Source organism: Musca autumnalis, unplaced genomic scaffold, assembly GCF_047663935.1.
Source record: "Musca autumnalis isolate F117 unplaced genomic scaffold, ASM4766393v1 scaffold_5, whole genome shotgun sequence".
Classification (NCBI taxonomy): Eukaryota; Metazoa; Arthropoda; class Insecta; order Diptera; family Muscidae; genus Musca; species Musca autumnalis.
In genome coordinates, this window is record NW_027412088.1 from 143,958,943 (window position 1) to 143,973,344 (window position 14,402).

General features: G+C 28.5%; 1 protein-coding gene across 36 annotated transcripts in view; it reads left to right on the top strand.

Annotated features, from left to right (window-relative positions):
• The window catches only part of Dscam1 (Down syndrome cell adhesion molecule 1), a 255,910-nt gene that overhangs the window by 66,547 nt on the left and 174,961 nt on the right, over positions 1 to 14,402 (top strand). For all 36 annotated transcript variants that reach the window (XM_073956048.1, XM_073956049.1, XM_073956059.1 and 33 more), the window contains exon 4: positions 8,212 to 8,553. In XM_073956048.1, coding sequence (XP_073812149.1) covers positions 8,212 to 8,553 — 342 coding nt within the window. The remainder of the gene's footprint in view (positions 1 to 8,211; positions 8,554 to 14,402) is intronic.

Here is a 14,402-nt window from a genome sequence, read left to right on the forward strand (position 1 = left end):
TCATGATTTTTTAAATTAATTTTAATTTATATAATTTTATTTTATTTATTTATTTGTTTATTTATTTATTTCCTTATTTATTAACAATATACTTATAATAAATATTAGAATAATTACAAAAGTGTTCAAAGCATTAGCTACAAAGGCCATCAGCTTATACATTAATATAAATTATTAGGGTAAGGATTTTTTACTTATATGATAATAATATTTATTTTGATAAAATTGAATATATTACTTTATTTAATCCAAATTAATTTAATTTACTAACAGCCTGTTTCTGTATATCGAAAGAAGAATGTGTGCGAAAGAAACACGTTCAAACTCTTGTGTGTTTTTCAAATTTGTTTTTTGTTTTGAAGTAAATACAAAGGTAAAATTATTTCGAAAACTAAAGTTCGGGCGTGTTTCATTCGCACGCATTCTTCTTTCGATATACAGAAACTGACTGTAAATTTGTTCATTTAAAATTAATAAAATTACATTTATTTGAAAGGGTGAAGATAATTTTTAATGTTAACTTTTATTTATTTTCTCGTTAGAGTTGAGCTTGATAGTCGAAGATTTTTTGCAAATGAAAAAGGAAAGCCGAAGATTCTAACCCATTTTCATTAAATTGAATTTATTCAATATAAATAAATTACATTTTACTCAACTTGAAATACATTTAATTTAAAATTATTTCAATTATTTTAATTTAATTGACACTAATTAAATTCATCAATATTTATTTGGTTTTATTTAATTTAAATTAATTGGATTTTTATTAATTTAGTAATAAAATAAATTAAAATAAAATAATTTAAATTAAATAAATTTAACTAAAATAATGTAATGTAAATAAATAAAAAATAATGTAAAAATAAAAATAAATTAAAAAATTTAATATTACATTTAATTAATTTTTATTTATTTAATTTAAATTAATATTTTAAATTTATCTAATTTAATTAATTAAATAAAATTCGTATTATTTAATTAATTAAAAACAATTGAATTACATTTTTAATAGAAATGGATGTAGTCTTATATAAATTAGATCCACTTCATCTAATTTATTCAAAATAAATTTCATTCAATTAAAATTATTTTATGTAAATTAATCAATTTAATTTAAAATTAATTTCATTTAAGACTTAATTTAACTTAATGTATAATTTAATTAAAAGTGGTTTGCTGAAAATTAATTTTAATTAATTTACATTAATTTTATATATATAACGGATGATCCAACTAGAGGTACTTTTTACAATAGCCTTCTTTTGGCAGATCGCGTGTGAGTCGTGTCATTCTGTCACATTATTTTTGTGTAGTATTGTTTGGCATTTTATCGTGGAAAGACTTGCGACTGAACAATTTTACCAAATCGTTCAATTATTTTACGATAATTCACGTTCTTTGAGGAGGGTATTTCGAGGCAAATTTTGTTCAGCTATCAGGCCCATTTCTGGCTTAATGGGTATTTAAACAAGGAAAGTAGCCGCATTTGGTTTAAGAGCAACCTAAAGAGATTCAAGAGGTGTCACTTCATCCAGAAGAGACAACGGTTTCATGTGGTTTGTCCGCTGGTAGAATCATTAGCCCACATTTCTTCAAAAATTATATCAGAAAGTAAGTAACCGTCAATGGCGACCATGATAGCCGACTATTAGATGCCTGAAAATGAAGCCCGTGATCTTGGCGACATTTTGGCTTTAACAAGACAACGCTACTTCCCCACATGGCATCATTCAATGGATTGATTAAGAGAACACTTCAATGAACAGACAATTCCAGGTTATGGGACGGTCGATTGGCCACCAAGATCGTATGATATCACACCACTAGACTTTTTCCTGTGGGGATATGTAAAGTCAAATGTGTATGCGGACAACCCCGCATCGATTCAGGCCCTAGGGCAAAACATCACGCTTATCATAAGTCAGTTACCAGTCGAAATGTTCGAATAATTCAGCGAAAATTGTACTCTACGGACAGACCGTCTAAGACGTAGACGAGGCCAACATTTGATAGACATAAACTTAAAAAAATAAATGCCAAAGGATGTTCTTTCAAATTATAATAAACATTTCCCATTCAATTAGAATTTTCTGTTTTTTTTTTAAATCTTGGGAACCTCTAGTTGGATCACCCTTTATAATTTAATTATTGTTTTATTTAATTTTTCCGTAAACACAAAAAAACAAGGAAACTGATGAGAACCTGTGTCGAGGTTCGAAACTACAGTCTTTCCTGCCTTACCCCTTGCTGAACATGTCAAATCTTCTCTTCTAATAAATTAGTTGCATAAATCAAATATTAAAACAACACAATGTGATTATGCTAGACTATTCAAAAAAACAAAAAATTAAAAATTTTAGTTTATAATAATGTTATTAAATTTTTCTTTTTTATTTTTATTCATTTAATTTTAATTAAATCAATTATATTTATTTAATTGAAGTACATCTAATTACTTTAATGTTACTGAATATTATTTTATTTAATTAAATTTTATTAAACTTAATTTTATTTAATTGCACTTTTTGATTTTAATTTTATTTAATTTAAATAAATTTAATTTTATTTCATTAAATTAAAACTTATTTAATTTTAATTTAAATTATTTAATGTAACTTGTTTTAATTTTAATTATTTAATCCAAATTAATTTCATTTTATTAAATATTAATTAATTTCATTACATTTAATTTAATTTTATTTAAATTTTATTAAAAATTTAATTTAAATTAATTTTATTATTTTTTTTTTAATTTCAATCATTTAATTTTAATTACTTCAATCATATTTATTTAATTGAAATAAATTTAATTAATTTAATGTTATTGAATTTTATTTCATCTAGTTACATTTTTTGAATTTAATTTCATTTAAATAAATTTAATTTTAATTTATTTAATTTAATTAAAACTAATTTAAATTTAGTTAAATTAATTTGTTTTAATTCAAATTAATTAATCAAAGTACATTTTATTTTATCGCATTTTAATTAATTTCATTACATTTAATTTTATTTAAATTAATTTATATTTTATTTTTATTAAATTAATATTAATTTTTTTGAATTTAAATGAATTTAAATATTAAAATAATTTAATTTTAATTTTTTCAATTCAATTTAATTTAAAATAATTTAATTTTAATTTTTTTCAATTAATTTTAATTTTTTCAATTAAATTTAATTTAAAATATTTTAAATTAAATTAATTGTTATTAAATTAAATTTCATTAATTTCTTTTTATTTATCAAATTTAATTAATTTCTTTTTTTATTTCATTAATTTAATTTCATATAATAAAAGTTAATTAATTCAATGTAAAATAAACTACTTTAATTGAATGGCGCCCAACCCGAACCTTAGAGTCCATTATTTTCTACCATCTCTTTTATTTTCTATTACTTCCTATAAAAAATATTAATAGGGCGTCTTTTTTAAAATTAATATTTCTTAATTTAAAATAATTTAATTTTAATTTTTTCTATTCAGTTTTATTAAAAATAATTTAAATTAAATTAATTGTTATTAAATTAAATTTCATTAATTTAATTTTGTTTAGTAAATATAATTAATTTTTTTATTTAAATAATATCATTTTAAAAAAAATTTAGTTTTATTTAATTAAAGTTAATTAATTCAATGTAAAATAATTTGCTTTAATCGAATGGCGCCCAACGTAAACCTCAAAATGTGTCATTTCCTAGCATATATTTTATTTTCTATTATTTCCAATAAATAAATATTAATTTGGCGTCATTTTTCAAATTAACATTTCTTAATACATTTAAATATTATTTTTAAAATGTAAAAATGCCAACACTCAATTATGTCCACATATTGTTCCCTTCCTCCCCCAACAAAACAATTCACAGTGTATTCGCAACTCAAACTGTTATAGCGGCTACCGTATGTTTACAAATCCGCAAATTCCTTACTTGCCACAGACAACTGTGTGGTTTTCAGTTTTAATTGCAAAACTTTTGCACAAATCGAAAGGGAAGGAAACGACATCGAAAAAAGATCAGATCACTTACAGAACATAGCTCATATCGACACCTCCAAATAATAGTATGCTAAGTCTAAAAAGTGAGTTTTGCAGGAGAAGCTCTCAAAGTGTGGACATTTTTTTGAACTTCAGTACTATGCTAAGTCAATATTTGTTTATAACTTCTGTTCGGATTGACCGATCATTACCAAAATTTGACAGAATTTAAGTTAAAGAACGTTCGACACCTCCAAATAATAGTTTTCTAATTCTGAACAGTGAGTTTTGCAGGACAAGCTCTAAAAGTTTGGAAATTTCTTTGATCTTCTGTACTATGCTAAGTAAATATTTGTTTATAACTTCTGTTCGGATTGTCCGATTATTACCAAAATTTGACAGAATTTAAGTTAAAGGACGTTAAATATAAAAATGTAAAGAACTTGAAAACATGCTAAGTCGACTTAGCATACTATTGTTTGGAGGCGTCGATATGTGGTGGCACATATTGAGAGCGGAGATCATTAGGTCTCGTTGGACAAAGACATAAAGATGAGTCTGTTTTGTGTGTGTATCAGTTGACGGTTGGATGGATGATTGGGACATAGCAATGAAATGCAGCTGTTGTTTGGAACATCTGCCGTTTTCTGTTTTGTTTAATGATAGCTGAGAGTTGTGGTGTTATGAAGCGAAAAATATGGGGAAAGGGGAAAAGGAGATGGAGATAAAGGCTTAGACATGAAAAATTATTGAAGATTTATTTTTGTAGAACACATTTGTAATTGAAGAAATAGATCACAATATTTATAGTTCGTTCTCGAATCCATGAGAATAAAAACACTTTTGGAAGTCTGTATCAAAAATACCAATTTAATTATTTTTTAAGCCTTCCTTTTTTAGTTTTGAACCTCTTCTTTGTCTTTGATTTTGGAGCCCAGGTATTTTCTTGAGTATACCAAAAATTTTGGCAGCAGGTGTTTTTATGTTATTTTGTTATGTCTGTATACTGGGATTTTTGTGAATGAAGCCGGTATGTTGTACTGTCTGGCCAAGAGGGTCAAACAGGTTATGTGAATTTTTGTTTATGTTTTGTTTTCATAATAATAAAAAATCAACAGCCGTAAATTCGTATAATTTAAGTGCATGGATTTCAAAAACAAATCACGTTGCTTTGACTATATGAGGTAGGATTAAGAGTGGAAGGAAATTTTAGCTTCAAATTAATATGCAAATACGTACGCTTCGCAACCTAGATATTACGATTTCCATTAGGAAGTTAAGAAAAAACAACTAATATTTTCATCCACCCATCCTTTGTTGTGTCAACTCCATGTGTTTTCTTTGCCAGCTTTATACGGCGTAAATCCTCTTACTTCCTACCCTCGATTTCTTCAAAGTTTAATCTAAAAGTGTTATTCTAACACATGTGTCATAAATTTGCACCCTCTTAGCAATGGCGAGCGCAAAACAAAAAAAGTAGTATGAACTCAAAACAATTACGTGATTTCTTCTTTTTGTCTGCATTTTTCTTTTTTCATACTTTTCCTATAAACTCCTTTGCAACCCGAAGCAAATTCATATGTCGTACATACCTCAAGGGGTTTGCTTAAAGAAAACTTAAAGTAAACTAAAAAGGAGAGGAAAAGGAAAAGCAATCACGTGAATGCAGGAGGGAGCACTGTAAAGCAAAACATCCTTGCTAAGGCGAAGGAAGTTTCCATTGGGGGATTTCTATGTGAGAGGCTCGATAACAACTTTTTACTGAAAACATATTTGGTAGCAAGTTTTTCTACTGAAAACTTGTTTGATAACAAGTTCTCCTATATAGAAGGGGTTCGATAATAAGATTTCCTATATAAAAGTTTTTTCGATAACGAAATTTTTCTAAAGAAAATTTTGTCGTTAATAAATTTTTCTACAGAAACTGTTGTCGATAATAAATTTTTCTGTAGGAAATTTTGTCGATAACAACTTTTTCTTACGAATATGTTATCGATAAAAACTGTTTCTAAAGAAAATTTGGTCGATAACAACTTTTTCTATAGAAAACGCTGTCGATAACAAGTTGTTTTATCGATGTTGTCGATAACAACTTATTCTATAGAAAATGTTGTCGATATCAACTTATTCTATAGAAAATTTTGTCGATAACAACTTTTTCTATAGAAAATGATGTCGATAACAACTTTTTCTATAGAAAATGATGTCGATAACAACTTTTTCTATAGAAAATGTTGTCGATAACAACTTTTTCTATAAAAATAACAACATTTTCTATAGAAAATGTTGTCGATAACAACCTTGAAAATGCTGTCGATAACAAGTTTTTCCATAGAAAATGTTGTCGATAACAACTTTTTCTATAGAAAATTTTGTCGATAATAACTTTTTCTATAGAAAATTTTGTCGATAATGACTTTTTCTGAAGAAAATGTTGTCGATAATAACTTTTTGTATAGAAAATATTGTCGATAACAACTTTTTCCATAGAAATGTTGTCGATAAGAATTGTTTTCTGTAGAAAGTGTTGTCGATAATAACTTTTTCTATAGAAAATGTTGTCGATAATAACTTTTTCTATAGAAAATGTTGTCGATAATAACTTTTTCTATAGAAAATGTTGTCGATAATAACTTTTTCTATAAAAAATGTTGTCGATAACAACTTTTTCTATAGAAAATGTTGTCGATAACAACCTTGAAAATGCTGTCGATAACAAGTTTTTCCATAGAAAATGTTGTCGATATCAACTTTTTCTATAGAAAATGTTGTCGATAAGCATTTTTTCTGTAGAAAATGCTGTCGATAACAACTTTTTCTATAGAAAATTTTGTCGATAATAACTTCTTCTATAGAAAATGTTGTCGATAATAACTTTTTCTATAGAAAATGTTGTCGATAATAACTTTTTCTATAGAAAATGTTGTCGATAATAACTTTTTCTATAGAAAATTTTGTCGATAATAACTTTTTGTATAGAAAATGTTGTCGATAATAACTTTTTGTATGGAAAATGTTGTCGATAACAACTTTTTGTATAGAAAATGTTGTTGATAACAACTTTTTCTATGGAAAATGTTGTCGATAACAAGTTTTTCCATAGAAAATGTTGTCGATATCAACTTTTTCTATAGAAAATGTTGTCGATAAGAATTTTTTCTGTAGAAAATGTTGTCGATAACAATTTTTTGTGTAGAAAATGTTGTCGATAAGAACTTTTTCTATAGAAAATGTCGTCGAAATTTCCTTCCTCTCATTGGGCGCCACTTATATAAAAGTCCTAAATTTATACATTCAAATTAACAATAACTCCACCTTTCCACAATCTCTACCTCCTCCAAAGTATTGCAAAATCATCTGAGAACATCAGCAACCAAAGTCAGACACAATTTGCTTTTGGCCGATGATGATGCACTCAGAATCAGCAACGACACTATAAAGTGTCATCGACACCTTGTTTTCTCTTCATGGCAGCAGCAGGGCTGCCATAAATCCGTTTCCATATTAAAGACACTGACGATGGTGTTGACGACGACGATGATAATGATGTCTGTCTTTCAAAAGCCAAACATGACAAGGCAAGCGTAAACTATTCCCGCTTAAATAGGTGGGCCAAGAAGTTATTTTTAAATCAAAAATGAGACGAACATGTGTTGCAAGGCAAAAAAATTATGGAGAGAAAGAAACAAATGCACTACGAAATAAATATACATAAAAATGTTTAATTTTTGTAAATATGTAATAGTGGGTGCATGTTATGTAGCTGTGTGTGAATTTATGACAAATGCATTTGGACTTGAGTCAGTGATCCATGACATTCAATTGTACACAGTTGTTTTGCTGTCTTAATGGCACCCTAAAGTCATTTGCAAGACGAATGTGAGGGCGGTTGGGAAGGAGAAGGCATAATGAGACGGATAAGCCGTGGATTTGTTCTTGTTGTCATACAACTTTGTATGCACAAGGTTTAGTACGGAAAGCTTAACATAAACCATAAAAATCCAATGACGTCTTCTTGTTTTTCCACTTGTTCTTTTGTGTATGGCGGCGGCGATGACAATGACGACAACAAAATGACAAAAGACCAATAGAAGACGAACAAAAAGTATCAAGCAAAAAGAAAAACATTAAACCACAAACAATTTAAGGTCACTTCCGCTATTTCTTATTATGAAAAAAACTTATTTTTTAGATTATTATTAATTTAAATTGTTTTTCCCTCTCTTTGCAGCTTCCTCCCCAGCCTTGGCTGTTAATCCCCCCGATGCCGACCAAAAAGGACCTGTCTTCTTAAAGGAACCCACCAACCGCATTGACTTCTCCAACTCAACTGGCGCCGAAATTGAATGCAAAGCTAGCGGTAACCCAATGCCTGAAATTATCTGGATCCGTAGCGATGGTACTGCTGTGGGTGATGTACCCGGTCTGCGTCAAATCTCATCAGATGGCAAATTGGTATTCCCACCTTTCCGTGCTGAAGATTATCGCCAAGAAGTCCATGCTCAAGTCTATGCCTGTTTGGCCCGCAATCAATTTGGTTCGATTATCTCGCGTGATGTACATGTCAGAGCCGGTAAGTTAGAAGTGTTCTAGAGAGCGAGAAGTGTCATTTTTACTTTGAGGGCATGAAATGAGGGAGCGAGAGAGAGAAATGAAGAAGTTTGTCTAAATAAAAGTTTGTAAACAATCAATATAGCAAAGAAAATTTAATCAATAATAATTTTTTCTAGAGAAAATATCGATAATAACTTTTTCTAGAGAAAATATTATCGATAATAACTTTTTCTAGAGAAAATATTGTCGATAAGAACTTTTTCTATAGAAAATTATGTCGAACAGAACTTTTTCTATAGAAAATTTTATTGATAACAACGTTTTCAACAGAAAATGTTATCGATACTCACTTTTTCTATAAAAAATGTTATCGATGATACATTTTTCTGTAGGAAATTTTAATGATAATACGTTTTGTTGAAAAACGTTATAGGTAACAGCTTTTTCTATAGATAATGGGGTTTTTTATAGAAAAAGTTGCTATCGACAAGATTTTCTATAGAAAAAGTTGTTATCGACAAGATTTTCTATAGAAAAAGTTGTTATCGACAAGAAAAAGTTGTTATCGACAAGATTTTCTATAGAAAAAGTTGTTATCGACAACATTTTCTATAGAAAAAGTTGTTATCGACAACATTTTCTATAGAAAAAGTTGTTATCGACAACATTTTCTATAGAAAAAGTTGTTATCGACAACATTTTCTATAGAAAAAGTTGTTATCGACAACATTTTCTATAGAAAAAGTTGTTATCGACAACATTTTCTATAGAAAAAGTTGTTATCGTCAACATTTTCTATAGAAAAAGTTGTTATCGACAACATTTTCTATAGAAAAAGTTGTTATCGACAACATTTTCTATAGAAAAAGTTGTTATCGACAACATTTTCTATAGAAAAATTTGTTATCGACAACATTTTCTATAGAAAAATTTGTTATCGACAACATTTTCTATAGAAAAATTTGTTATCGACAACATTTTCTATAGAAAAATTTGTTATCGACAACATTTTCTATAGAAAAATTTGTTATCGACAACATTTTCTATAGAAAAATTTGTTATCGACAACATTTTCTATAGAAAAATTTGTTATCGACAACATTTTCTATAGAAAAAGTTGTTATCGACAACATTTTCTATAGAAAAAGTTGTTATCGACAACATTTTCTATAGAAAAAGTTGTTATCGACAACATTTTCTATAGAAAAAGTTGTTATCGACAACATTTTCTATAGAAAAAGTTGTTATCGACAACATTTTCAATAGAAAAAGTTGATATCGACAACATTTTCCATAGAAAAATTGTTATCGACAAAATTTTCTATAGAAAAAGTTGTTATCGACAACATTTTCTATAGAAAAAGTTGTTATCGACAACATTTTCTATAGAAAAAGTTGTTATCGACAACATTTTCTTTAGAATAGGTTGTTATCCACAACATTTTCTATAGAATAGGGTGTTATTGACAACATTTTCTATAGAATAGGTTGTTATTGACAACATTTTCTATAGAATAGGGTGTTATTGACAACATTTTCTATAGAATAGGTTGTTATCGACAACATTTTCTATAGAATAGGTTGTTATCGACAAAATTTTCTATACAATAGGTTGTTGACAACATTTTCTATAGAATAGGTTGTTATCGACAACATTTTCTATAGAAATTGTTGTTGTCGACAGCATTTTCCATAAAAATTTTTGTTATCGATTTAATTTTCAATAGAAGATGTTGGTATCAACAACATTGTTATCGACAATATTTTCTATAGAAAACATTTTGTATAGACAAGGTTGTTATCGACAACATTTTGTATGAAAATAGTTGTTATCAGCAACATTTCTATAGAGAAAGTTGTTATCGGCAAAATTTTCCATAGAAAATGTTATTATCGACAACATTTTCTTTAGAAAGGTTGTTATCGATGTAATTTTCAATAGAAAAGATTGTTGTCGACATAAATTGTTATAGAAAAAGTTGTTTTCGACAATGTTTTCTACAGAAGAAGATACATTTTCTATAGAATAACACAACAATTTCTATAGAAATAGCTGTTATCGATAACATGTTTTATGTTGATGACAACTTTTATTATAGAAGATATTGTCCTTAACAACTTTTTCTATAGAAAATTTTATCGATAATAACTTTTTCTATAGAAAGTGTTATCAATAATTACTTTTTCTATAGAAAATGTTATCGATAATACATTTTTATAGAAAATGTTATGGTAAAAAACTTTTTCTATAGAAAACTTTTTCGATAGAAAATGTTGTCGACAAAAACTTTTTCTAAAGAAAATATTGTCAATAATAACACTTCTATAGAAAATGTTGTCGACAATAACTTTACAGATAATGTTATCGATATTAACATCATCTTTAGAATATGTTATCGATATCAACTTATTCTATACAAAGTGTTTTCGATAGCAACTTTTTTGTAGAAAATAATACCGATAACAACTGTATCTGTAGGAATGTTGTCGATAACAACTTCTGCTATAGAAAATGCTATCGATAACATTACTCTCCATGGAAAATGTTGTCGATAACTCAATTTTTCTCCACTTCCCTTTCTCTCTCATTTCTTTTGCCCTCCGAAAATAATTTGCAGCTCCCTTTTTTGTTAGTTGAATGATTTCAACTTCATCGTTGGTATTCAAATTGTTTCTTCTCTTCTCCTCTTCACTGCGGTGCTTTGCATCCACCGCCAACTATGTGCGTGTGTGTTACACGTGGCGAAAAAGTTTGCGAATTGATGTCAGGGTCTAAAAAACACTGCTCAGTGCCATTAATTTAAAGATCCTCGGGGGAAATTCTTTGTGAAAACTCTGGGAGGTTTTAAGAACATCTCCCTGTGCAGTAATTGTGTGTGAGTGCGCTGGTGTTTGTTCATTCGTTTAGGCAAAAAGGATACACTTTAGATTTTTTGGCGCGTTTATCCTTAACAATTATGATGACGATGATGATGCAACAATTTCGCACATGAGACGCTTAGCAAAAGTTTAGAGCCTCACACACTATTTTAATGGCATTTTAATTAAATTTTTCCCATGCTCTCGCTTAGTGTTGCCGTCAGATGACGACGACAAAGAGTGACAAAGACACTTCTTATACTACTACGCCGTTTCATGGAAGTCCTTTGGAACAATTGGAATTGTAGAGAAAAGCGCAAAATAAAGGCTTACATGTGTAGCTGTGATTGTTGTTGCAGTATGTGTACTTAAAGTTTGTCTAAATAACAATAGATTGACGTTAGCTATGCAAGCTTAGTTTTATGGTTTTCTAAACCTTTTGTTGTTAGTTTTCCTTGCTCTTTCGCAGAAGTGATGGGTGTTGCTTCTAAACCTCCTCCCACCCGTGATGATGAACTCTTGCAGTTGTTAGGGCATAATAAAAATATGAAAAGGATTATTTTGTTGTAAACTTTGACATCTAGTGTTGGTTGGCATTATGATGAGCGTTGTTGTGTGAAAAAAAATTTAAAGCAAAAAAATATTTTTAAAACTTGAAAAAGAGGTCCGAGGTTATTGCCATAAAACGGTTGGGAGAAATTTTAAAAATTATGTAAGCTACAATTTGCTAGCGGAATTATTACTGGAAACGTTATGGAAGTAGTATAATATGTTTAATGTCTAATAAATGTAGTTAGGAATAAAGTGAAAACGAAACATGTTAAAATATTTTTTAACGATAAATAAATGAAACTGAAAAATTAAGCAGTAATCATAACTGGTTATTTTATGTATTTGGAACCACCATGCAAAATTGAAATAGTTGGAACAAAATGGAATCGAAACAATATTTGATCTATAAATAAATGTATTATTTTTCATATATGAGACTTTGCTTTTGTAAATTAAAACAGTACAAACCCTTCTAATCTCCAAAAAATATTCCTAGCTTTGCGTGTGGAAAAGGTTTCCACCATTTTTAAGAACAATTTAGAGCCCGTCAGCACATTTCGGTTAAACGAAGCATAATATGTATTTCGAAAATGACAATGTCTTTGTTATCATCATAAAGTACATAATTAATTAATCTAATTTGTTATAAAAGCTCCCCCTTTTAAGACATTACACTCCTTCTAGTTGCTCTTCTTGAAATAATTAACATAATCTTGGCTTGATTAAAGCAGAAAGAAGAAACACACCTCATTTTCAATTACCAAAAAATTGCTTGTTAGCGTGGGGTAGAAGTACTTCAATTGTTGAGTATCTTCCCAAAAACATATTCTACAATAATGTTAATTAATCAAAGAAGCAAACCATAAAAGTAACAACGAAAAACAAGCCTCAAGTAGTTAAATACACCACCTTGTTATGCGTTAGGTGTGAGTGTGAAGCTCGCTGACAAGATTCACAGGTAGTTACCCAAAGAAGCAAGCCTTAGATATATTAAGTCACATGAAATTATCTAGTTGGCGGGCATTTAAACAAATTTTTCGCCTCTCACCACCTCTCCCTCGAAGACATAATATGGGAAGCTCTTAACCAAGCCCCTCTTCTTTCCATTACCACCCATTTAGATCCCCAAAAAAAAAACGATAAGTTTAATGTATAAAATACTCCATTTACAAACATGTTGAATTTGTTGTCTTTTACCTATTCGCTACCATTTAGCCTAAGAAAATGTTAAACACCAACCTCTAAGTACCCAGACTTGGAAAGGTATGCAGCTACTTCAACTACATACTTAGATACCTTTCCTACCACCCGTCCGTCCATCGTTTATCTTTACGTCAACATAACGATAATGTGTCACGTCATCTAGAGCAAAAGTTATGATGACGACAATGATGGCTACTATGACTAAGCTTTCATGACATGTCAGAGAATAATCTATAGTTGAGAGGTGGTGGTGGCGGTAAGAAAAACAAGCAATCAAATAGGTATAACCTGTTTGAGTGTTGTTACGAAAATAGATTTTTTGTTATTTTTTCTTTGGTTGAAACGTTTAATGCAGTTTTAATTCACTTTTATTGTACATATATTTGGAAGTCAAATAATAAGTTTGTTTTATTTCCTTTTCGTTTAACAGCTAATTTTACCAATAACATTTTCTATTTTCTTTCGACAACATAATTTTCTATAGGAAATGTTATCGATAACATCATTTTATATAGAAAATGATAATGATAACAGAATTTTCTATAAAAAATATTATCGATAACATTATTTTTAATACAAAATTTTGTCGATAACATAATTTTTTTATTAAAAAATGTTGTCGATAACAACTTTTTCTATACAAAAAGGTGTCGATAACAACTTTTTCTATAGAAAAAGGTGTCGATAACAACTTGTTCTATAGAAAAAGGTGTCGATAACAACTTTTTCAATAGAAAAAAGTGTCGATAACAACTTTTTCTATAGAAAACAGGTGTCGATAACAAAAAGCCGTCGATAACAACTTCTTCAATAGAAAAAGGTGTCGATAACAACTTTTTCCCTAGAAAAAGGTGTCGATAACAACATTTTCTGTAGAAAAAGGTGTCGATAACAACTTTTTCTATAGAAAAAAGTGTCGATAACAACTTTTTCTATAGAAAAAAGTGTCGATAACAACTTTTTCTATAGAAAACAGGTGTCGATAACAAAAAGCCGTCGATAACAACTTCTTCTATAGAAAAAGGTGTCAATAACAACTTTTTCCCTAGAAAAAGGTGTCGATAACAACATTTTCTGTAGAAAAAGGTGTCGATAACAACTTTTTCAATAGAAAAAAGTGTCGATAACAACTTTTTCTATAGAAAACAGGTGTCGATAACAAAAAGCCGTCGATAACAACTTCTTCTATAGAAAAAGGTGTCAATAACAACTTGTTTACAGAAAAAGGTGGCGATAACAACTTTTTCTGTAGAA